Source organism: Mchenga conophoros, linkage group LG23 (genome assembly GCF_057382185.1).
Source record: "Mchenga conophoros isolate Kocher_MC1m ecotype Shallow Benthic linkage group LG23, M_conophoros_male_GT1.1, whole genome shotgun sequence".
NCBI lineage: Eukaryota > Metazoa > Chordata > Actinopteri > Cichliformes > Cichlidae > Mchenga > Mchenga conophoros.
Window position 1 is genome coordinate 22,008,097 of NC_140547.1, and position 25,076 is coordinate 22,033,172.

At 43.3% G+C, this 25,076-nt stretch overlaps 2 protein-coding genes across 6 annotated transcripts in view; one reads left to right on the forward strand and one right to left on the reverse strand.

The window, feature by feature from the left end:
• The window catches only part of LOC146547190 (CLIP-associating protein 1-A-like), a 57,282-nt gene that overhangs the window by 11,713 nt on the left and 20,493 nt on the right, over positions 1-25,076 (forward strand). For 4 of the 5 annotated variants that reach the window (XM_085266128.1, XM_085266129.1, XM_085266132.1 and 1 more), the window contains exons 9-20: positions 16,480-16,614; positions 16,727-16,803; positions 16,910-17,002; positions 17,092-17,237; positions 17,359-17,494; positions 17,841-17,911; positions 18,692-18,751; positions 20,062-20,139; positions 20,260-20,427; positions 21,631-21,677; positions 21,946-22,149; positions 24,907-25,002. In XM_085266128.1, the coding sequence (XP_085122254.1) occupies positions 16,480-16,614; positions 16,727-16,803; positions 16,910-17,002; positions 17,092-17,237; positions 17,359-17,494; positions 17,841-17,911; positions 18,692-18,751; positions 20,062-20,139; positions 20,260-20,427; positions 21,631-21,677; positions 21,946-22,149; positions 24,907-25,002 (1,311 nt within the window). Of the gene's footprint in view, positions 1-16,479; positions 16,615-16,726; positions 16,804-16,909; positions 17,003-17,091; positions 17,238-17,358; positions 17,495-17,840; positions 17,912-18,691; positions 18,752-20,061; positions 20,140-20,259; positions 20,428-21,630; positions 21,678-21,945; positions 22,150-22,775; positions 22,803-24,906; positions 25,003-25,076 lie in introns of all 5 variants that reach the window. The other variant, XM_085266130.1, reaches the window with a different exon arrangement.
• Positions 8,053-9,732, reverse strand: LOC146547192 (general transcription factor II-I repeat domain-containing protein 2-like). Its single transcript, XM_085263749.1, has one exon. It carries the CDS (start codon positions 9,550-9,552, stop codon positions 8,053-8,055), a length of 1,500 nt encoding a protein of 499 aa, XP_085119875.1. The 5' UTR covers positions 9,553-9,732.

Genomic DNA, 25,076 nt, shown 5'->3' on the forward strand with positions numbered 1-25,076 from the left:
CTTTCTTGTCAGAGGTCATTTTTTGAAAAAAAAAAAAAAAAGCCGACATCTCACTGATTCTGATGCGTCGGCTCCGGACTTTGTGTTTACCTGCTCTCATTTGCTGTTTTAGCTGTTTGGTTGTTTTTCAAATAGTTTTGTGAATTTTAAGATTCTGGCGTTTCTGGCAAAATACGTTTATATTTAAAAGTAGATTCAGGATTTAATGAATCGATATCGCTTTATTAAAGCTACTCACCTCTCTCTATCTGCCTGCACTTTCAAACATACACGTGTGTGGGACCAATCAGGCCAATCAGAGAGGTCCCGCCCCTGACTATCTCTCATTGGTTTAGACAACGATATGGGCACAATGTGTGTCTGTTGTTGACCACGCAGAGACTTTCAGACTTGGAGAGGATTCTTTTTTGTCGCACCATTGCGAAATGAAGTTGCATATGTGATCAAATTAAGTCGGACTCTAGAGCCCTATATGTGCACACTTACTGAACTCCATGATAGCCTCATAAATAAATCCAGAAGCATCCGAATTACTCCTGTTGATCACCAGCTGACTTGCACCCAGTTTATGGTTTATATGTACTGAGTGTGTCCATGGAAAGTCCTGAATGCTGCTTTTGGGTAGCAGGAAATATTTCCAGTGTTTTCCAGCGCTGCTGGGATGGGGAATTCATTTTTATAAGTCAAAGATAATCTCTGTGTTGTGGTTTCATCTGTGTTTATGCACAAAATCAATCAGTCAGGGAGAAAACTACAAACAGGGCTGTCACTTTGTCCTCTCACACTATACTCAGCTGGTGCTTCTCATTCCTCTCGTGTTTTGGGGACTTCCTTACCTGGATGATTGAGATGTTATCTAGATGTTTTCACAGATTTAGCTTCCTGGGCGATGTTTTTTAAAAAGTATAATACAGAGTTAACAAAGAGTTCATATCAAGTTACAAAGTTGCAAAACTGAGGAAAACTGAAGCCTGATGGTTTCTGCTGTGAGCGAGCAGGATATTATCCACACAGTTTATGTTTTCACATCCAGAGATAAAGAACATCCGAATCTAGGGTTGGACCATTAATCAGAGGTTAATCTTAATCATAATCTTGGCTTTCAGTGATTATGAAAGCATGATAATGGAGATAAAACTGGAGATAAAACAGTTTCTCTTTTGTCTGTTCTTTTTCCCTACAAAGCTCTGAGTTTGTCTTGTGTTTCAGTGCAGAAAACAGGAAACCTTGTTAGACATATCAGTAGAAAACAGCTGCAGTTCTCTGTCTTCAAGTAAAATGATACTGATACACTTTGAGTGTCCTTTGATCAGAAAAAAGAAAAAAAAGACCAACATTTATGAATTTCTTGAAAGGAACAAATCATGAAGACGTGTTTGGACTGGTTTGGTGATGAATAGATGGAAAGATTTTGGTGAACAAGATCTGCTTAGAGGAAGTAAGATGTTTATGTAAGTTAACCTGTGAAGGATTATTAACTGGTAGAGCTGCCTTCGTCTCCGATCTCTCTCTGGGTCCTTTTTGGTGATGCCTGACCAAAGTTTTGATTGGCTGGTCGGCTCTCCACTCATCTGTCCATCTGGACTCTGACGGCCAATAGCGAACAGTGGTCGCCCTTTCAAAGTGGGCTTTTTCTGAAACACTCGCTAGCCAGACGCCTGACTCAATAACGGATGGTCCTGTGTGCATACCCATTTCTTCTGTTTGTTTATTTATTGGTTTCTCTTTTCACTTTCACATAACAAACACTTGGTGTTTGGTAAGTTAATAAGTAATGATGCTAAATAATCAAGATTACAGTTAATAACTAAGATAACTGTGATTTCTTTGTACTGCAGATGAGACCATCTGTCTCATTTCTATAATGTTGACTGCGTCATAAAGGCCTGAGGAGCTTTAAGAAATCAGAGATGTGGCTCAGATGTCTGAAACACACACAGGCCCAGTAATGTGTGACACCATTAATGCTCTTTTCAATAGTTTCTGCTCAGTTATAAGAAGTTTCTGCTTCATAAGGAGGAACTGAGGGGAAAGACTTTCCCACTGATGAAGGTGTTCGCTTTTTAAGGTAGCACACAAAGTTCCTTACACATGTTTTACAGCAAACGTGCAATTATATCCGGGGATGTCCTGGCATGGAAGCATGTTTGAATTTTGTAATTTTCACTTTCTGATAATATTTTGCTCATAAAAATAAGTTCATACAAAAATTAAAAACCCACATATCAATTCTGTGGCCCATTAAAAAGATTTAATTTGCTAATTGGATTTATTCCTCTCTTTGTCTCTGTTGGTCCTGTGGGATTCAGATGGAGGCTGTAAATCTAAAAGTGAGAGAAAGTACACGTTGTACTCATCAGTGAGTCTCAGTGTTTCTGCTGGGAAGCCCTCTCCATGGTGTAAAGCTGTGCGTGCTGTCTTTCAGTGAGAAGGAAACCCGAGTGCCTTCTTTGTTCCTGTGGACTGAAATGAGCAGATTTCAGTCACTTTGCTGCAGGAAAAGTGACCCTGCAGAACACAGACGGGACAGTTTACACAGTGAAAAGCAGCTACTTATGTTTAGTGCTATGGCTGTGTGGCAGGACAGGGAAAACTGCTGAGCAGTCATTAAAGAGGATGAATATTGTTTCTGAGCAGGTGTGTTTTGTTTGTCTCTGTGTGATCTGTGCACAGAGGTTATGGTTAGCAGACCGGAGCGAGTCACATTAAACTGGTTTGATGGTCTCATGAACTCGTTACCTCGCTCCATCTCTGGTCACATGGGTCAGCTTTCATCTCAGGAGGTGCTCAGCCTTGAAAAGAAAAGGCACAACCACCTTCCTTTAGGAAAGCCTGATGATCATTCATCCCAGGTTTTGTTGTTAATGAATATATCTGCCATATTTGAGGTCAAACATGTCCCAAGATGTTTCAGCGTTACTGTAACAGAAGGAAACGCGTATTTGTTATTCATGTAGAGGCCCACAAAACCCAGTGTTTACAGATGATTACATACAGAGAAAAAACAGCAGCTGACACACGTCATATTTATAAACCTTAAGTCTGCTCAGATTTAATCTTTAAGAAAAAGAAACTTCATCACACAGCACATTCATTTATCTAAGTGTATAAATATAATAAACTGAAGTGAAATAACCAGGTTTGTTTCAGGTAACAGGAACAGAAACACAAGAGATGAAACTCTGACTTTTCTACATCTTCACTAAATCTGACTCATTAAGAATCACTTTGTCTCTCTGGTTTTAGTAAACAGTTTATCCTGATTAATTTATAAGGTGACGTAAGCATGACTGCTAACTACACAGCACCTGTAATGAGTCCGTGTTACATTACCTGACAGAAATCTGTGTATTTTTCTGTTATTTTCTGACCATCCAATGAACATAAATGGGCATTATGCACGAGTAAATGAAATCTAGTACCACACTGACCCCTGGATCCAGAAGGATCTCTGGATCTGGATTAGATTGTGATATCTTCCTGAGAACTTCAAGACAAAAGCAGACGGTTTTTCTTATTTCAGTGTGATTTGTTTTTGCAAAGCTCTTATGGAAAATTTTCAGTTTGCTGATGTCTCACAGGGCAGTGTTGTAATGGATCCTTCCAAAAACTACTGGACTCTGAGCTGCACTTCAAAGATTGATCACTTTAAACCGCACTGAGCTCTGATCAAATTCCCCCGCAGATCTGTTCTGATTACTGAGTAATCCTGCTGGCAAGCAGACAAGCTGGACTGATGACATTGGCTGCTCTTCAGAAGTGATGATGTCACATTTAAAAGCTGACTGAACAGCTAATGACTAAACGAGTCCTGACATTGATAAAGACTCACTCCTGTGTGTAGTGCTGGGCCCTGTCTGTCAGCTGAACTGATACGGAGGACTTATTTCACGCGGCCTGATTGTTGATGAAGACTGGTGAAGATTACAGAGCGGCCAGCCTATTAATATCTATTTCAGGGAAAGGTGTCACTTAAAAAAAACTAATTAGGAAGGTTTTTGTGTTCATCAGTGTGTTTCAGCCGCACAGCAGAGGAGCAGGAAACTTCATACTGACCTGGAAAACAGGGACGGGAGTCACAGAGAGCAGAGAAGTGGACCAGAGTGACAGGCAGGAAAAGAAAGGAATAATAAAACAAAGTGGGAGTCAGTCACAAAGAAGAAGTGCCTTTACTCTCAGAGCCCAGGGCTCTTATTTTGTAAGAGCAGTGTCAGCTGTCGTCCCTACAGTCACAAGACTGGGTTGGAGGGGAAGGGAGGAGGCAGGCAGCAGTGCGTTAGCTCGGAGTGGCTGACAGGACGCTAGCATTTGTCCTCCTGCAGATCCACAGGGGACGGTGTCGCCTCTGCAAGCAGACTGCCGTTTGCAGGTAAATAACAAGTCGGAGCATTTTTCTGTGAAACCTACAGGCCTGCTGTAACCGTCTGCAGAGTTCAGGGAGGACATCTGATCTGAGCTGCATGTTTGTCTTCATGTGAGAGCTGATTAACGAAACGACTTTTTCTGTAATCCTTCATAATTACATCATAATTAGGATCCGAATGCCACAAGTAGCTGAAGCGCGCTGATGTGTGTAATCCTGCTGCTCTGCTCCTGCTGAAGCATTTCACTCGTTCCCAGTATCCTGGGAGAAATGACTGCTTTAATTTGAGGAAAACTGCTGCTTTCTGCCTCTGTTCTGCTTGTTGTTGAAGTACTCGCGTTTCTCAAAGGAAGATTACCTGTTAAGTCAGGCTTGAACCTGATTTGAAACAAGTTCTGTTTCTTAAAGGAGGCTTAAAGAAGTCATAAAAGCAGATAAATAGGAGGTAAAGTGTTAGTGGTTTAAAAACTGACATCAACCAGATCTCATTGCTTCTCTGATCACTTTGCTCTCCTGTACATTAGAGCTGTTATAAATCAGAGACAGAGCTCGAGGCAAGTCCATTTAAACCCTTATGAATGAATAATTGATTTATGGCTGTATTCTTAAAGCAGCCATAACACAGTGAAGGGATGTTAACATTGATCCTGAGCATGTGATCTCATTACATAGTTTTACCGAAGCCCTGCAGCTCACACAGTGCGCATAAATAACCTTCTGCACGTCAGATCGTCATATCTGCGGTCGGGACGAACGCTTTCATTTTCCTGCTCTGGGATTTTTTTTGGTTTCATGTGTTATCTCTGACCTCGCTGCGTGACGCAGGAGGTCCCGCAGGTGGGAGGTGCTGACAGACGAGGCCAGGTACAGGCTGCCAGCAGGACTTGGGTTGCACAGTTGGAAAGCTCGTGAATAATGAAGGCCGTGCAGAGACAGAAAGGACACGGTGCAGCGCAGAGACTCCCCCGGCTGTTTGGAAAACAGAATAATAAAAGAACAAAGACCGAGGGCTCACAGCCTCTAACTCGCTGCTGGGTGCTGTAGTACTGACCTGATCGGTTAAGATCGGTTGTTATTTTAAAGGTTTGGGCCTTGACCTCTGACACCACAAACATTCAGAGGTGCAGGGATGCAGTTTTTCCAGACTTTAAAATTATCTGACTGGAGCTCTGAGGGTTTGTCCAACGACACAACAGGAACCGTCCTCTCCACAAAGACACAAGGACACCAGACAGGAAATGTTCACTCCCAACAGGAATCAAGACTGGCTGACCCTCAAAACCCGACACACAAACATCTACATAGCTGCGCATGTTCAGACCTTTCATAATAAAGAGGTTTCCAAGTGTAACATTTGAATTCAGTTTGTTTAGTTAGAATCTGTTTGTTGCACACCCGCCTGAAAATGTGACTGAGTTCCTGCTAAAACAGGGGTCTAAACAGTGAAGCGTGATATGTAAAAAGGATGGGGACAGTAACTCAAAGCAGTTTAATCCCAAGAAACAGGAGAAAACGGAGGTAAAGAAACAGGCAGTTCTAACTTTCTGCTTCAGTAAACATGAATTAATCTGTTTGCAGATCAAACTGTGAGCTGGAAAAACTGAGCTTTGCTTAAGAAGCGCAGCATGAAGCAGACACTGCTGATGGCTGACAGCATGCAGGGGGCCTTTCAGGACTAGTTTAAAAATTTGATGATGTTTTAGTTTGTATTTATGCAAAAATATTAAAAATTGTTCACAAACTTTTCCCAGCACTTCTTGTCTCAGTTTGAGAGAATTAAAATGAAGATGGCAGAGGCCTCTTTGTGGTTCCTCAGCTTCATCCACAGACCAGCAGCAGTCTGAGCTGCAATATGAAGCAAAAATATTCAACCTTAACCTCTTCGACCTCTCAGATGTACAGATCTGCTGCTTTTCTTTGTGTTTTCAAGGTGAGACATGTTTTCTGACACGCTGTAACTCCACAGTGTGTTCTTGGCTGTAATCTGATGAGAAAACGTGACCGAAGCCTGAGATTTCTGTGGGAATGCTCCTCCCACTGTTGTTGCAGGTGAAAGGCAGGGAGGTGTTGAAGTGTTACCTTAAGCCTGTGGTTGCCTGATCATGTAATTGTTGGGTTTTTTTTTTTATGCTGAAGCCTCCAAAGGCGGGGCGGGGGGTTAAAAAGGCTGATTTGATCCGTGCAGGAAGGGATAACCCGCTGTGAGTCTGTTCTCCCACGCTCCCCAGTCTCAGGTTTCTTCCCAGGTCTGTGATGTAACACCTCCCTTCGTAAACGCTTCACCTCCTCCCCGGTCATTTTGTGCATTTGCATCAGGGCGATCAGCTGTCAGACCCCATCAGTGTCCAAGCTCCCCGAAGACTGTGAGACGCTGCCAGGAGGGAAACTTGTGACCTGGCGTGGCGAGGAGGTGCATAGTTAGTCACAGTCTCCAGAGATCCAGCTCAGGGACTGTCAGCTGACTCTGTCAGTTAAAGATGTCACTCGCCCTAATAATACACACTTTAAGCCTTGATACACCTGAACAGGTGAATTAGAATAAATTCACCTCCTTTGTGATTGTTATGAAGGCTGAAATTTAACAGTTTAACATGGGAGTCTATGGGGGCTGACTCACTGTTGGAAATGAAAAACGTGGCTCTAAGTTGTAGTCTTAGCTTTCACTTCAGAAATGTTGTTGGTTCTAAGAAAGCAGCTCCGCCTCTGTTCTAAGCTTAAAAATACAAATACAGCTACACATATTTCATATGTATATGTAAGACCTGAACTCTTCCATGGCATGCATTTTTAATTTCTCTTTGCTATTTGGGCTGATTGGAACCTGATGAATGTAAAAACAAAGAATTACGTGATTTTTTTTATTTTTTTTTACCTGATTTTTGTTTCTGAGAAAAATGAGATTCACATATGAGGACATTCACATTAAATTTCAAACAGTGGCAGTATAATGTCCTCGTAAGTGGATATCACGCCCTTGTAGAGCACAATTTAGTATTTTGGTCTAGACAACCCAAAATGTGATGTCCACATATGTGGACGCCAGGTCCTGGGACGCTAACAGAGATCTCTTTACTGAGAAAACACACCAGTGTTCATCCATCTAAACTGTCCTCCTGCTCTCAGTGGAGCAGTTTGCATTAAACCCTTGGGAGTCATCAGTCCGACTGATACTCTAGACCAAGGGTGGGCAAACTTTTTGATTCGTGGGCCACATTGAGTTCTAACATTTGACAAAGGGGCCGGAACAGGAGTAGATAGATGGCATGCTTTGAAAACATCACCTCATTGGGGGAAAAATACACATCTTGGGATATGGAGAAAACATGTGCTTTAATTTCCAATGAAAATGAAGAAAAGCATTACAATAAAATCTCTGACTTCGAAATGAGCCTTTAAAACACTGAAAATCAAATAAATGAATATTTTATTTTAAAGCACTGAAAGTTCTGTTATCCTTCAGGATATCACATCACTCTCCTCCTAACTCTTTTTTTTTTTTCCAAAAACGGTAGGAGATGCAGATGTACTTGTCCTGTTCCTTTTATTCAATTTGTTTCCCCGGTGCCAAAAGTCAACAACGACCAGTGCAAGAACGAAACAGTTGCAGCAAGTCAGTCTGTGAAGCGTTATAGTTGATCTGTGCGCACTGTTCATTTTAACAACGTGCGTATCACGGAGAGACACACATTTTAATGGGAGCAGTGTTGTTGGTCTCCTTTTTTAGCCAGCGCATCAAAGTCTGGAGTTAGTTTTGTTGTGGCGATTCTCAGGATTGATCTGAGGTGTAGGTCTGTTAACTTGGATCTGTGGCTGGCTTTGTTGATGTTCATGACGCTGAATGTCTGTTCACACACGGAGGTAGAGCCGAACAAAGCCAACATCATCTGCGCTCTTCGCCTTAGATTTGGAAACGCGGCATCATTGAGTGAAGCATAGAAGTCATTTAGTTTCAGAGAGCTGAACTTCTCTTTTAAGGCAGGGTCAGACTGAAGGTCGATGAGTTCGAGCTGAAGCTCCTCTGGAGCTGTTTCGGGGTCTTGTGACAGAGGAAAGGCCACCAATTGAAGTGACTTGTCAATTTTATCGAAATCCAAAAACCGACGGCAGAATTCTCCGTGCAGTGCATCCAGTGACTCACTGTATTTCTTTACTTTTGCTCCGGCCTCTTTCAGCATGGCTAGTGTAGGAAAATGAGTGAATGACTTGTTCAAAATCTGCCTGGAGAATAAAGCCAGCTTGGATTTGAAGGCTTTCACGTTTGTGTGCATGTCATGCACAAACTGCTCCTTCCCCTGCAGTTTCACATTGAGCTCATTCAAGTGTGAAAATACGTCTGTAGCAAACGCGAAGTCACACATCCAGCTCTTGTTGCTCAGCTCAGGAAATTCCTCAGTCTTCCCCTGCCGCTCCAAAAACACGCCAATCTCCTCTTTGAGCTCCCACACTCGTTGAAACACTTTGCCCAAACTCAACCAGCGGACACGGGAGTGATAAAGCAGGTCCTGGTGATCCGCATCAGTTTCCTCCAGGAACGCAATGAACTGACGGTGCTGAAGTCCCCGTGCGCGTATGAAGTTGACAAGTTTTACCACAGGATTCACAACATGATTCAGCTGTAACACCGATTTACATAGAGATTCCTGGTGGATGATGCAGTGGAGGAAAATCACATCCTGGTCAGAGTTTTCATCTTTCACTTTATTCTGGATTCTCCTCAGCAGGCCAACGTTTTTTCCCGTTAAATTTGGAGATCCATCTGTGGTGACGTTAACAAGCTTACTCCAGGGAAGCTTCATGTTTTCGATGGCAGCAGACACTCGTTCAAACAAGTCCTCTCCCCGTGTTTGTCCTTTCAGAGACTCCATTGTCAAAAACTCCTCCGTTATTTCAAAGGTTTCGTTGATTCCTCGGATAAAAATGAGGAGCTGAGCAGTGTCTTTGACATCGTTGCTTTCATCCAGTGCTAAAGAATAAAAAGTGAATGACTTCGCCTTTTTGTTTAATATGCTGGTGATATCTTCATCTATTAGTTCTACACGGCGAGTCACTGTCCGCCGTGATAAACTGATTTTCTCAAATTTGTCTTTGGTCTCCGGGCACAAAATACCTGCTGTCTCTACCATACATTCTTTTAAAAACTCGCCCTCTGACAGTGGTTTGCTGGCCTTTGCTATTTTGAATGAAAGCATAAAACTGGCCTTGGTACTTGACTCTTGAATGGCAGTTTGACGGTGAAAAAAACTTTGCTGAGCCTTCAAATTAGCTGCCAACTTCTCAGCAGCAGATTCCCGTTCTTTTGTTGAGAGCTTGCTAGCATAATTTGCGTGCTTTGTGGCAAAGTGACGGCTAATATTATACTCTTTAAAAACCGCCACAGTTTCTTGGCATATCAGGCAAACAGCAGATGATCAGTGTTCAGTGAAAAAATATTTAGTTGTCCACTCCTTTTTGAACACTCGACATTCTCTGTCCACTTTCCTTTTCTTGGGACCGCTCATCTTCATAGAGGGGCGGTAGGTCACAGGGTAAAGTGCAAACGTGGAGTAATAGGCCTACGCCGCTTCACCTCAACAAAGCCAATATATCTAGAGTGCGCCATCTAGTGAGGAAACATCAGAATTGCAGGGGAAATAAAACATTAACAAGGTTAATTTATTAAATTTTTTTCAAGTTTGGCAGGCCGGATCAAAACGTTTAACGGGCCGCACGTGGCCCCCGGGCCGTAGTTCACCCATGCCTCCTCTAGACACATCTCAGAGCTGCTCTGTGTGTAAAGAACTATGTGTTGGTGCTTTTTTTCATCCTGTGTCCATCCTCTGAGCGTTTCTGTTTACTCTGTTTAAACTCAAGATGGTGTTTCTTAAGCATACATTCAGGATGTGCATGTAGTGATACTGAGGGCTTATTGTTTTGCATCACCTTGAAAAAGCGTGAAGGGACAGATTTACTGGGCGACCGTGGCTCAGGGGGTTGGGAATCGCATCTGTAACCGGAAGGTCGCCAGTTCGATCCCTGGGCTCGCTGTCCTGGTCGTTGTGTCCTTGGGCAAGACACTTTACCCTACTTGCCTACTGGTGTTGGCCAGAGGGGCCGATGGCGCGATATGGCAGCCTCGCTTCTGTCAGTCTGCCCCAGGGCAGCTGTGGCTACAACTGTAGATTGCCTCCACCAGTGTGTGGATGCGAGAGTGAATGAATAGTGGCATTGTAAAGCGCTTTGGGTGCCTTGAAAAGTGCTATATAAATCCAATCCATTATTATTTATATGAATGAAGACTTGTTGAGGCAGTTCATTTATTTATAGGCCGCTGAGATTGTTAGATATTTCAAAAATGAAGCAAAAACACGACAACAGTGCAAGAAGAAGATAGAGTAAGAAATGTAGGAAATGATTCTTTAAACTGTTTTAAGTATTTGAAGAACTGATATTTTGTTATTTTTATTCTTGACCTTCTGCATGTCCGCGCTGTCTTCCTGTTTCCCTGCCCGTGTACTAGAAGAACGAGGATGTGAAAGGAAATGTGTTATGGCTCTAACTGTCAGCATTAAGTGTGGTAACTGTGCCATCTTGTGGAAGCAGAGCAGCTTTCTGACATATAATGTGCACGAGTATCTCCTTTGATCGGAAAACAGTTTAAACCAGACTGAGCAGTTTCTGCTGTCTGACCTTCAAGGTTATGCTGATGAATATAAATGAAGCTGACGGTGACAGCAGGGGGAGTGTCTGTGTGTTTTCTCCTGAGGGGTTAAAGGTGGAGGTGCTCTGCTTGCATTCAGAGGGTGCATTTAACAGTCAACTGAAGTCACTCTGAGACACTCTCGGTCTCTTTAAAACGATGTGTTAAATTTGATTATCAGTCCTAAACCTCTGAATCTTTGATCAGCATAGCAGTTGAAACAGTTGGTGTTTATTTATTGATTGCTGTTGTCTCTGGGAGGAAAACCCATGAGCCAATCAGAGCTCGGCTTATAGGTTTGTAAAAGAGACATCTTCTTTCATCTACTTTCTAAAAGAAAATGAACCTTGTGCTGAGCCTGGGTAATGTAGGGTTTAAGCGCCATGTTTGTAGTTTATAGCACCGTGTTGTTGTCTGTTTTGTGATTGAGACAGATGGATTGCTGAAATTTAAATGATTCAAAGCCAACAGCGTGTACTCCCGTGTTGATGAATCTATGAGTTGATTGAATGCTGATTGGCTGAAAAGTTGAACTGAAGAAGAAATGGAGCGATGGCCATATATTGGAGACTTTAATTGACATTTTCTGCTCACCTTTGTCGTCTTTGCACATGTGAGCCATGTGGCTGGCTTGGATGGCTGCCTGTGTAAAGTGGTGGACGAAGCAGTGGCAGGTCTGGAGGCACAATGGGGCGGGCAGGTCGGTCAGTATTGGTCTATGATACGTTAGCTCAGAGATGAAGACCACAGCAGGTCAGGCTCTCCTCAGACATGATTATGAATGATTGTGATGCTTTGATGGCGTTACAGTTTGTGCAGTCAGGGCTCAAAGCATCATCCATGCAGACCAGCAGTGTTGGTTGGTTACTTAAAGAAAAACCAACTCTTACATCACTGTGATGGTGCTGGGTTAACTGGGTGCTTCTCGCAGCTTCAGATCGCACTGAGAGAACTTCAGAAGCAAACGTATTTTTCATAGTGTCTTTTATTTTGAAAAAAGACCAGATGCTCTATGCCGTTCCTCTGTCTGACTTCCTGCCCTCCTCAGCAGCTCTCTGTGACAAACGGTCACAACAGAGAGCTGTGGAATCACGAGAGCTGTCATGAGTGGACAGGATCAGCTCTGTCAGTCACATCTGAGCAGGAATGTGAGGAGGATTTTCCCTTCTTGCCAAATGCCTGAACAAAATAGCGCAACACAACCTAAAAGAGGAATATGATCTCACACAGATATGTGAAGTGAAACAAAACGGGCCTCTCAACAACAACATGTGAAGAATTTCTCTTTTTATTATTACTTCGTAATAGAAACCTGATGGTTTATCATTATTTCTATGCGCAGTTAATTTTAGGTCCACCTTTAATGCGACTTCATCAAAATTGATTTCACACTGATGATGGCCGAGTTCTAATCGCACATAAGTTTATTTGCTCCTCCTTCAGGCCTTCAGTCACGCTTTCTCAGATTAATCTGATCCTCATATTTCACTTTATGTCACAAGATTTCGTGTATAGTGGGTATAGTGTGGGATTTAAAAAGTAAAGCTATGCTGTACTACAGTTACGGTACTCAGCTCCTGTCAGAACACAAATATAATAATAAGTCAATTATAATATCAATAAATCTGTATAACCTAAAAACAGCGTTGGGTCTCGTCCAGATCAGATGACATACGCTAGAAACTGTTATTTTACACACAGACTCTGTGACATCACTCAGCCTCCTCCTGCTCCACCTCAGCGCTAACAGTGAAGTTTCTCACACGTGTGGAGCTGCAGTGACCTTGCTGAGATAAAGCTGCTGCTGCTGCTGTGGGCTGACGGAGGAACCTTGGTGGAGGTTCCACGCCTGACGTTAACGCCGACAGGGGACCGGCTTCCTATAGAGACCGACCCTCCCACCCTCCTCCCTCTTTCCTGAGTCATCACGGCTCCGTAGCTGTCCCTCATCTCTAGCGCCGCCCACCAGCACCGCCTCCGCTTCAGAAACCGCAGGGGTTTGTCCCCTAAGCGACCCCTCCCATCTCCTCCTCTCCTCCTCCCATTGGTCTGCTCCTCCCCTCCTCCCCTCCCACCTCTATCACTCCTCTGTATCCCCTCTCTTCCTCTTCCTCCATCCTCTGTCCTCACTGCGAGCGTGTTTGAATTAGAGGACGAAGACGCAGAGGAAGAGCGTTTGGGAGCACATGCTCCCTGACAGGAGAGAGGGGGGAGGCTCGGCTTCTCCCTCCCCTCTTTTCCCTCCACAGCTGGAGGAAAAGATGTGAGGAGCACAGAGGAGCGGAGGACCACCTGACTGTCTGTCTGTCTGCCTGTCTGTCTGCCGGCATGCTGAGGAAACTGGTCTGCAGGCGAATCTGCTCCTGTAAGCTCCTCTTCCTCTGGACTAAATCAAATATCGATATCGATTCGCAGCCGTGATCGGTGATGAAGGTGCGGTGCGGGTACAGCTGTGATTCCAGGGGGAACGCGTGTGCCTGGTCTCGATCGTAAACACAGCAGGATTTTGTCTTTTCCTGGCCTGCTCTCTGCTGGATTGTTGTGTGGACAATGCATAGGAAGTGATGTGTGTTAGGGTTCAGGTCAGGAAGCTGCAGGAGCAAGTGTGATGAGTAAACACTGAAACTTTTAATCTACTTGTGTGTGATCAGAGTGGAAGGACGAGCTGATAAAAACTCAGCCGTGAAGGTTAAATCTGATGTGAAAGGCTTCATTCTGTCGCCCATCCTCCTCTGATTCTGTAAATGATGTCTGTGGTGCACTTTGAGGGCTGTTGTCACCTCGTTTTCTTTGTCTCTGGCATTTGTAAGAATCCTCACACAAGTACAGTAAGTAACTTCTGAAATCCACCGAGGGCCTGTTTACTCTTATGTTTATGGTCACGTCTGTTCCTTTACTTAACAGGCAGAGGTTAGAACTGAAGAATTATGAGGCTTGATTCAAAGCTGTGCTTCTTTAGGTTGTGGCTAAAATGTAACCTCAGTGGTTCACTGTTAGCCAGGTGGATGTTTGGACTGATGCACTGAAATTGTCGTCTTTTCTGTACCGTTTGGTAACAATCTTTTATTTTCATGTAAAATAGCAGGAAATATTCTGCCTCAGACACATTCTCACTGCTGGAAATCGTCTGTGTGTTTCAAGAGCCTGTGCCTGTGTTGAGTTTGAATGGACTGGTACTTTTACAGTCATCTTCTACTCAGATTAAACACTTATAGTACTTGCTTACAATAAGCCTCATTCACCCACACGCTCATACAAGTGCTCTCTTTATTCTGTACCTAAGCCCTTTTAACCTCACACTCGAGTCATTATCTTTGCTGACATATGTCGGCATATGTCTCCTCCAGAGTTTCGATTAACAGATGACCCTCTCTGAGTCAAAGCCGCGATGTTTAAAGTAAAAAGAAAAGACTCCTGTAATTAGGAGCAAGCAGGTTAAAGACCGGCTAATGTCCGACCTGCAACATATGAAAACAGATTGTTGATCAGAAAGTAGCTTTACCGACGCAGGCTTTTCTTTTTTCCTTATGAAACATCACCCGAGGCTTTTACAAGGCTTTTTAACAGTAAGACAGCACACTGGTGATGATGATACCCCTCTCAGAGAAGCCGTGATAAGATTAAATTCATCGATCGACAGAAAGCAAAGCGCCGTCCAAACGTCTTCTTATGTCACGCTGTTAGTAGCTGTAGTTTCAGAGCTGCTGTGGCTGGATTTTCATCTGGTGCTAACATGTTTGTCACCGTCCTGGTCCTCTCTCGGTGTCGCGCTCTGTTTGTGTTAGCGTGCTGAACTTGAGGTGACAGGTGAGGCTGTGTTTTTCCCTCACACACACTCACAGTGTGTTATGCTGTGAGGAAGACCTCCAACCTGATGTCACATGACTGATGTGTTGGCTCAGCTCCCTGCTGCTCTGTGTGTGTTTGTGTGTGCGTGTGTGTGTTGAAACTCTAAATAATGAAAAAGGATTGATTGCTGGCCTGGCAGATTCCTGTGCTGAGGGGGGCTCACGTGGCGCTCTGGCGTCCACCGCAGGAGACATCTGCACAGGGCTGGGCCTCTTTCAGCTGCTTCTTGTTGCTGTATTTTGGTTCAATTACTGATCAGTTCAAATGTAATAGATTATATTTATAATGATTAGAGGTGAAACAGATGGTTTGCTGGATATTCTCCAGATCTGGCCCCTGAATTGTGAGGATTTGTTGCCTGTTTGTTTTACATGACAGGAAGAGAAGACAAAGACATCGCCATGTGCTCTGCTCATTTCCACATCCACAATCTTTACTCTCAGAAAACTGGTTTTAATTAGTAATTAGATTACATGTAAGTTTTATTTAAAAGAACAATGTAAAATATTTAATTTAGTGGAATCTGATCAAATGAAATGTACTATTTAGCATATATTCAGTTTATACCAAACACATTTCCCTTAATGATTAATTTTGATAATATATATTTCAGCTGCATTTTACTCAGAATGATTGTTTCCTGTTTCTAAAGGGCAACAAATTATTTTATTAGTGTATTCATTTACTATGCTACCGTAGCTTTGCATGGTTCACAATTCAAAATAATCCATACTTGTCTTATACTGGGCTGTCATGCTTTAGCTCCTCCTCTAACGTTTTTTACTTTCAAAACGGGGCCTTGTAAACAGCAGGTAGGTGTCTGTATAATTAGGGATATATGCTTCTTTTTTTGGGATCAGTCTCATGTTCAGATCCTAGAGTAGAAAAAAACTGAGCACGTAAAGAACTTTGAGGCTCAGTGGGTTTATGTGTACATACACTGACATCATTAATTAAATATATATTTGGCATTATAGCAGTGTGTAACTAGCTGGACTAAAACATTTGTTTGTTAAAGATAAGTAATAAAAATACTCAGTATGACCCGTGTCCATTTATCATATCTATAATGATGTATGACAGCAACAAATATTCACATTGGAGAGTCTGAAACCAGCGGATTGTCTCATAAATGATCATTTGTATGCGATAATGTGTCAGTATCAAGCAGGGGAGATAAGGGAAACCATCAGTGTGACTCTCTGATGAAGCAAAGCTTTTATTTGTTTATAATAATCATAAAATCTGAGAGTGTGGAGGATAAATGTAGTCAGTTTTCAGATGGTTGCCCTGAGGATGTGAGTCGGTCCTCCTGTGGTCGCTCTGGCTGGGAACACAGGGCTAATTGTTGTCTTTATTGTCAGGGCATTGTGTCTCTGACCTGCTGCCCTCCTCGCCATTACCAGCTCGCTAATTCGGTGTTACAGGAATGCGAGTTATGCCCTCTGCGTCAGCTGAAGTCCAATCGCAGAAATGTCAGAGTCCTCCTGCTGCGCCGCATTGTTTGGATGCTCAGCAGTGGCGTTTTTCTTTGTGAGAACTTTGTTGTTCAGTCACATGACTGTCCCTCTCTTTTCTTCCTCCCCAACAGACAAGAACTTCGAGGACGATGACTCGGTGGACGGCGGCCGCTCCTCGTCCTCGTCCAAAGGAACCTCGCTGTCCGGGAGGAAGGCGGTGAGCATGGGTTCATTTCAACGCCCTGCCCCCGGCAGCAAGTCTGCAGGTCAGAACCACCGCATCGCCACCCAAATTTATTCATGAGGATGTAAAAAAAAATAAGATGACAGTTTTTGCGTTTTGTGGATCTGTAATTCTTTCTGCTGTGTTTTCTGCAGGGAGGGACGGGTCCAGTGCTGGAGCCGTGGATGAGGAGGACTTCATCCAGGCGTTTGAAGATGTTCCCACAGTGCAGGTTAGTACATATGTGACATGTACTTCAAACGGCTGACCGTCTCCATCTGCAGGGAGTAAGACTCCTGCTCGTGTGTGGACCTTCTCCTCTCTCTCTCCTCCATCAGATCTACTCTAACAGGGAGGTGGAGGAAGCCATGACGAAGATTCGTGACGTGCTGTCGGACGACAAGCGGGACTGGGAGCTGAGAGTGGCAGCTGTAAGGACATGTCCTGACCTTGGCCCTCGCCTCAGTTTGAAATATCAGTGAAGGTGTGTGTGTACTGAACTTTTTTTGTGCTCCACCAGCTGAAGAAAGTGCGTTCGCTGCTACTGGCCGGTGCACCAGAGTTCGACGGCTTCCTGCAGCAGCTGCGTCTCATGGAGGCGGCGTTCAAGCTGTCTGCCAAGGACCTGCGATCTCAGGTGGTGAGGGAGGCCTGCATCACTCTGGGGTAAGGCACATGGCTCACAAGATAAAAGAAAAGGAAAATAAAACCAGGCTGATCGTCTCCTCCTGCCTGTCATTAGTGCACAGCTGAAATGAATCCATCTGTCTTCCTCTCCATCCATCAGACACCTGTCGTCAGTGCTCGGCAACCGGTTCGATCACGCAGCAGAGGCCATCATGCCAATACTCCTCAACCTGGTCCCCAACAGTGCCAAAGTCATGGCCACGTCCGGCGTGGCCGCCATCCATCTCATCCTCAGAGTACGTGCGATAAAGCAGAGGCTGCGAACGGTTTCGATGCTGATCACTGACTATGACATTCAAGGAAGAAAAAAGTTTAACTTTAAACCTATTAAATCTTCATCCATGCATGGTCTGACTTAGCTGCTCTATCTGATCTGAACATGTTCTCCAGACATAACAATGTTAGCCTGATGTCATAACAGGATGGATTTCACAGAAAATTTGATCAAATCACATTTCATGTCCAGAAGAAAAGACTTGACTGTTGTCAGATGGAACAAATTTCTTTTTAAATGAATTCAAATGCAGGAGCTTGTCTGTCTGAAGTAAATTAAGAGAGCTCCTTCTGCCTTTTTCTCAACAGCACACACACTACCCACGCCTCATCCCCATCATCACCAGCAACTGTACCTCCAAATCTGTGGCTGTGCGAAGGTGAGACACACTCACATTTTCTCTTTGATCGTTTTTGTCTTTATAATTGTTTCATAATATTTTAGTGTGGTTTTATTTTCTTCCAGTTTCTTTGAGTTCAGTTTGTTTTATTATAGTTTTTATTATTATAATTATATGTTTATATTTATCATTAATTTATTATTGTTGATGGTATTTTTTTTTATCATGTTTATTTTTGATTCATGTTGTCTTTGTTTAATTTCTTTTTATCTGTATATGTAGTATTGTGTTTTTAGTTTTTTCCTTTATTTTTGTGTTTTCTATATTTTGTTTTTGTTTTCATACATATGTAATTTCTTTTTTAAGTATTTTTCCTTTTTTATTTTATAAGTAGTAATTTTTATACCGTAAGTCTGTATTATGTAAATTATATTATTTTAATACTTATTTATTTTCTTAATTATAAACATGTTTTATTATTATTATTTCCTCATTTATTGTTTTAATTTCATCCCAGTATTTTCTTTTAATTAAGCTTTTTATTACATTTATATTCATGTGTTTATGTTATATTTTCATATATTTTATTAATATTTGTTTACATTTTTAAATGTGAATTTATCAACTTTTTTTTCTTTCATTTCACTCTAATATTTTTCTAATTTAGCTTTATTTTATATATATTTCAATTTTATTTATATTTATTTGTTTTATAATATTTTTTATGTATATCTTTCTTGCTTCATTTTTACATTAATTTAGATTTTAATATTCATGATTATTTCAAAAATAATTTGATTGCTTTCTTCCTGTTTGCAGGCGCTGCTTCGAGTTCTTGGACCTGCTGCTGCAGGAATGGCAGACGAGCTGTCTGGAGAGGTGAGGAAAAATAGAACAGTGGGTCAGCTGATGGCAGGGGTTCACAGGTTTAGTTGGATTAATGGTTAGTAGTATCTGAGGCGTGCCTTCAGCACTAACTGTGTGTAAACTGTGGAATACGCAGAGAGCCATGCAGTAAACACAAAACAATAGCAGTGACAGTGATTTGTGGGACACTTGGAGCGCTACATGCTACCTTGTGAGGAAATGCGACACCGGCCGGGTCAAGGTCTGTCTCAGCGGTTTCCATGGCAATGCCGGGGGATCTCTGTCTGCCACCAAAAAGCTCTTTGTGTTTCCACCCGGCTGCTTCCTGCAGCCGCCGCCGCCAGGGAGAAACCCGAGCTGACCCCTCAGTGTCAGGGGAGCGCTCTGGTTCTCATCGATCACTCAGTCAGAGGCTGTCTGTGTGCGGATCTGAGTCATTGAGCTACAAATCAGTTTTACTAAGAGAAAGGACTAAAAATGTTTTAATTTGAGAAAATTAGGTCTTTGATTTGAACCTCAGTACCTTTCTTTAGGTTTTGTTATTAAAAAAAAGGTCACAAGCTGTGATCGTTTTACTTTTTCCATCAGATTTAAATCCACACTTTGTGCTTTATTTGGTAAAGTTCTCTATGCAACTGCCTCCTGTTGCACATTCAGCACAATCTGAGCAACATCCCTAAATATTGATTAATAGAGCTGTAAGAGACTAAAGTGCCAGCAGAGCTGATGGAGTGTAGGCTGCACAGCAGATGGCAGTTTAAAGGTCACTGCTGCAGTTAATGCTGGGGCGTGTGCAGGCTGCGACTCTTCCTGTCATTACAGCTGTGAGATAGTGCTGCATGCATGGTGGTTGAGTTTGACCATGCTGAATGACAGAGTAGTTTGGCCTGTTTTTATCTTCACTGACTGTACTTAATGTTAACGCCACTGAAACTTTGAGCCACAGTGATCTCAGTGGGACGCAAAAGTGGCAGCAAAGCTAAAGCAGCTGTAACAGTCATTAAGCTGATAAAATAATAAATATTATTAAAATATCCTAGATCAAACTTTAAAGGTTTTAGGGTGGCAAAACCCTAAAGTTTTATAAACGTTTCATTCAGCTAACCATGTGTCCCTAAACCTGCTTATTTTCAGCCTGAAAGGCTTTGGGTATTGTCGACACCATATATGTATGTATGTATAAAACACATCTTAACAACAAGGAGCACTGAGGATGGAGAAAAGAAATCAGCACACAAATAAACACGCGCATGTTCAAGCATTGTTTGCCTCTCAATGAAAGCAGGTACACGAACAGTTTTCCTGTTCTCCTCCACCTGCAGGCACGGCACAGTTTTAATGGAGACTATAAAGAAAGGGATCCATGATGCAGACGCTGAGGCTCGCTCTGTGGCCAGAAAGTAAGTCTGAGCGCACTCGCACCTTAAACCTACAGAAACAAAGGAAAAGGACATAAAAGCAGAATGTTTATCAGCCTGTGCCCTAATGGAGGTTTGTGGCCCTCTGGCTTGATGTTGCAGGTGTTACTGGAGCTTCCACAGTCACTTCAGCCGGGAGGCGGAGCAGCTGTTCCAGGGCCTGGAGTCGTCCTATCAGAAAGCTCTGCAGGCTCACCTGAGGAGCGGAGACAGTCTGATGTCGCTGCCCGCCTCTGACCGCTCCTCCTCCTCTTCTCAGGAGAGCCTCAAGTGAGACTTCCTCTCCTCCTCCCCGATTGATCAGTTTATTGATTAAAGTCATAAAGGGAGAAAAGGTTTTAATCTTTGTGGCCCTTCATCTAGTTTTTTGACTAACTCACATCTCTTTATCTTCTCACAAAGAGGAAAACACAAGGATGGAAGACTAGTTCTCACCCAATAGCATATCTTTAATGTAGAATTAATGGAAACATCTAATCTATGTGTAGTTTTCTGCTCCTGGACTGATTATTGATCTTTTTGCTGTCATAGACTGAATAGAAATGACTGCATTAAGCGGTTTAAGCTTAAACTTGTCCTGTAGTCACATACAGTAGTGCTGCTGCCACACCAGCCCGCTCATTCGCTTCGAATGAATTTCTGCCTTTGCAGATCACTTTCTTGCTCCCGTCTCTTTCCTCTCTGTCACTTGACTCCTGTCTCATTAACATATTCAGGGCCTCATTGATCTTTGTGCCGTCCACGTCTAATAAAAAGCTGCTGTGTTGATGTGTGTGTGCGCCGCGGATGAGCTGTTTGTCACAGATGGTCTTTTTTTAAAAGATGTGATTTACAGCAGCAGAGAATGTAACTAATGTAACTAAGCCGTCCTGCTGATGAGGTGGGACTGTGATATTACAGTGTGGTATTCTGTCACACATTTGAATACGTACAAAATGCAGTTTTTAAATGATGATTTCATTTATTAAAGTAAAATGTATCCAACCTACCTCGCCCTGTGTGAAGAAGTAATCAATTCATACACTGAAGAAGTGGCCGAGTCGAAGTCTGCACTTAAATCCGATTGAAATGTTTTGGCCTTAAACGGGCTGTTCATGCTGGAAAACCCTCCAATGTGTCTGAATTAAAACAATTCTACAGAGAAGAGTGGGCCAGAATTCCTCCACAGTGATGTGAAAGACTCATTGTCAGCTATCACAAACACTTGTTTGCAGTTCTTGCTGCCAACGGTGGAACAACCAGTTATTAGTTTTAAAAAAAGAAATCAGGAAAACAGTGAATACTTTTCCACAGCTGTAAATGCAGGTCAATCAGTGTTTCAGTCTCATGTCAAAGGGCTTTTGTTTTGACACAAAGGAGCAGCACTGGCAGATTTTTGGGGGAAGTCTTGAATGATTTTGTGACAGTTGATATCTCACACTTACCATTTCTTTGCTGTTCTAAACAAGCTTCTCTCTTTCGCTTCTTCCACAGTCGACCTCTGTCTGCAAAAAGCACTGTTGGGAGCAGCTCAGCCCGATGTAAGGACTATTTGTTTGGCTCTTCTGTTCATTTAGAAAAACCTAAATCTGCGTGCAGCAGATGATCTCCTGTCATGTTTTCTTTGAGCTTTAAGAGGAGCACGTATTTGTCTAGTGTGTGTTCCTCAATAAAAGCTCTGTTATCACCTAAATGCAAGAAAATTCGATTTATTAAAGCAAAAAAGGCACCAGAGGTGATCTAATCTGATCTGCCTCTGATCAAGTTGATTTGCCGTTAAACAGTTTGACTTTATCTGTCCTTCTCCAGCCAAACCCGCCCACACCTCCAGGATGCCGGCTGCCGCCTCCTCCCCCGGCTCACTCCAGCGCTCCCGCAGCGACGTGGACGTAAACGCTGCGGCCAGCGCCACCGCCCGCACGAGGATGCCTGCCGTACCCTCCACTGTGCCGTCGTCGGCCTCGCCCTTCAGCTCTGCCTCGGCGCTGCCTCCTGGATCCTACGCTTCACTGGGTGAGACAGCCGCTCACGTTGCAGTTATCCTGCTCCACACTCTGCTGTTGCTTCTAGCTGCAAACTGGACCAGCAGCTCCACTTATAGCAACGTATTTAACCTAAAAGCACGACCACGAGCACAGGCCGATTTATGCAAAAATCACAGAGCACACTTTATAAAAACAAAAAACAAAAAGATGGCTCAAAAGTTCACACAACAAAAACTAAAATAACAGTTTGTAGTAAAAAAATCACCATCTGCTGTTTGGTGCTAATGAAACCCAAACAAATACTTTGAATAATTGCATTTATTCAGCTTCAGATTCTGCTGCTTTTTATATAATTTGATGTCTTTCAGGCAGGAGGTCTTATGATCAGGATCAAGATGCTATTTCTATTTTTTCATTATATAATTGTCATGTTGGCTGATAATACGATTACTGAATCAATCTCAAATAAATAAATTGGTGTGGGCCGTTCATGCATTTGTCTCAGGTTGATCTGATCTGATCATAAGCTCACCATCCAAATCAAATTTGCTGTGTATGCCCCCCTCCCACTACCACCCCTCCTCCGCCCCTCTAAAGCCTAACCTGTTGACCCTAAACCCTGTTGTGTTTCTCCCGGCCTCGCTCGCTTGTCAGACGGTTCGTGGTCTGTTAACGCAGACGGTAAGCTGTGTGGGTGTGGTGGGTGTTTTACCTCCATCAGTTCTGTAATGGTGGTCATCTGTAATCAGTGCATGGACTGTCTGTGCATGGTTTACTCCAGTTTCTCACACGCGCACACACACACCTGGAAAACTACCAACCTGTGCGGTTACAAAGACAAATATGATGACAGAGTTACAAAGTAGCCGTAGCTTCTGCTTTGAGTCTGAAGTTGTTTTACGATCACATGCAGTTTTTCCTTGCTTGAGAACAGAGTCAGCTGATTGTGTAAATAACTGATTCTGTTCCTCAGCTGTAGTTTTGACATGTAGATAAATGTAAAGCATTAGAATGAAAAAATCAGCGTTTCCTGTCCTGAGAAGTGCAGTGTTAGTCCTCTGTTAGTCGGCCTGCAAACAGCTCAGACTTCACTGACTCTGAAGTCCCGCTCTGGCTGTCAGTACGTGGAGGCTTGAACTGCTCTCCATGTGGTCAGTAAACAAAATACCTTCCTGTGCTGGTGTCGGTAGGGTTTCATCCTGTAATTCACATCCCTGCATGGTGGTGTCAGATCTGTCAGAAATAAGAGGAACAGCCTGTGATGTTGTGGCTGTTGTGGCTCCTTTAACTCAGCCCTCAGCTGCAGAGCAGGCTGAATTCACTTCTTTGTGTCTAGTTTGAAACCAAATAAACCTAAAACTCTTCGCTGTAGCCATCGTTTGAGCTTTACGTGCAGTTGTGGCTCCTTTTACTGTTCACATTAACCTTTCAGCCTGTGAGTAACTGACTTACAGATATTTTCCTGCTGCCTTTTTTTTTTTGGAAGACTTTACAAACGTGCGTCTCTGTGGCCTCGGCCATGGTTAAACTTCCACAGTCTGTGTTGACAGAAAGCGAACAGAGAGACCGGCCTAGTTACTGATGAAGAAAGCACTTCATCGCTGGCTGTGACGCAGATGCACACTGTGGCTGAAGGCTTCCCGGGCACACGTTGTGATTGATGTATACTTGAAAAGACAACAGAAAAAAAACACACAAAAGAGTCTCCTGATCCTCGCTGTGCCTCCAAAGCAGAAGCAGTGCCGACCTCCTGAGGGCACTGGTGGATGCTTTATCACCCCGTCTCTGCCACCCAGGCTCTGACACTCGTCTGGCTGTAACACCTGCCCATCAGCGAACATGGAGACCATGAAAAACTGTCCTGCTTTCTGTTTTCTTCCACTTCTTGGCTTGTGCAGCTGTTACGACATGGCCTTTGTTGTTCTATGTCAGAGCTCAGGATGTTTGTATCCACAGATTAGGGGAAAAAAGCTTTCTCTGCAGTGCATGAAGCAGCTGCTCAGACTTTCTAGTGATTCCTGGAAGCAGAGGACACACTTGCATCTACAGACATGTACAAAAGCAGGACTGCAGTCAGTCATGTGTCTCTGCTCGTATTTGATCAGGCAGACGAATCAAACAGAAGCAGCCCATAGACACACAGAGCTCCTAATGTAGGAGAGGAGGAGGTGATGGGGTGCTGAGTGGACCCAAATGTAGGACATGTGACCCAGATGGAGTTAGGCGGGACTCCCAACCAACGCCAGCTGTATTTACTATGTGTGTGTATACGTGTCTCTCCTTTACTGTGAACTTTATAACGTAATTGTTCCTGAGTCTTTGCACCAGTTCACTCACATTACAGCTCGTTAACCCGGAATGAAAGGTTGTTGGTGACGTGTTGAGACTTCCGTCTGCATGAGGCACAGATTCCTCTCCGAGTCTGTAAATGTTGTGGCGTCTTTATATCTCCTCCATCTGTTTCTGTCTCCACATTTGAATCTGGCAGCTGAGACATTAGAGAAACAATTTGTTCTCAGTGACCAATAAATGCTTGTCATGTGACCCCTGCTACCCACAAAAACACCTTTAATGTTACCGTCTGCTGTCTTTATAGATTTAAAGCTCGTGTTCATGGATGACAGACTCTGTGTTTCTCTGGTCTTCAGGATGATCTGTATGGTTTTCCTCCCTTCAGTCTCAGTCCCTCTGTTGCTGCATGAATCACACATGTAGGAAGTGTCACAGCAGTCTTAAGACTTCAGTGTGTTTGAGCTTTTGTCTTCCTGCGTCTCTGCCTCTGCAGGTCGAGTGCGAACAAGGAGGACAAGCTCAGGAAACGGTCCGTCAGTGACAGACACACGGGGCCGGAGTCGAGGGAAAGTCGTCTCTCAGTCCCAGCGTGAGTAACTCTGCTGCTTTTTTAGTGATATAGATCAAATTTAGATATCAGTCTGTTCAAATACATAGAGAAAA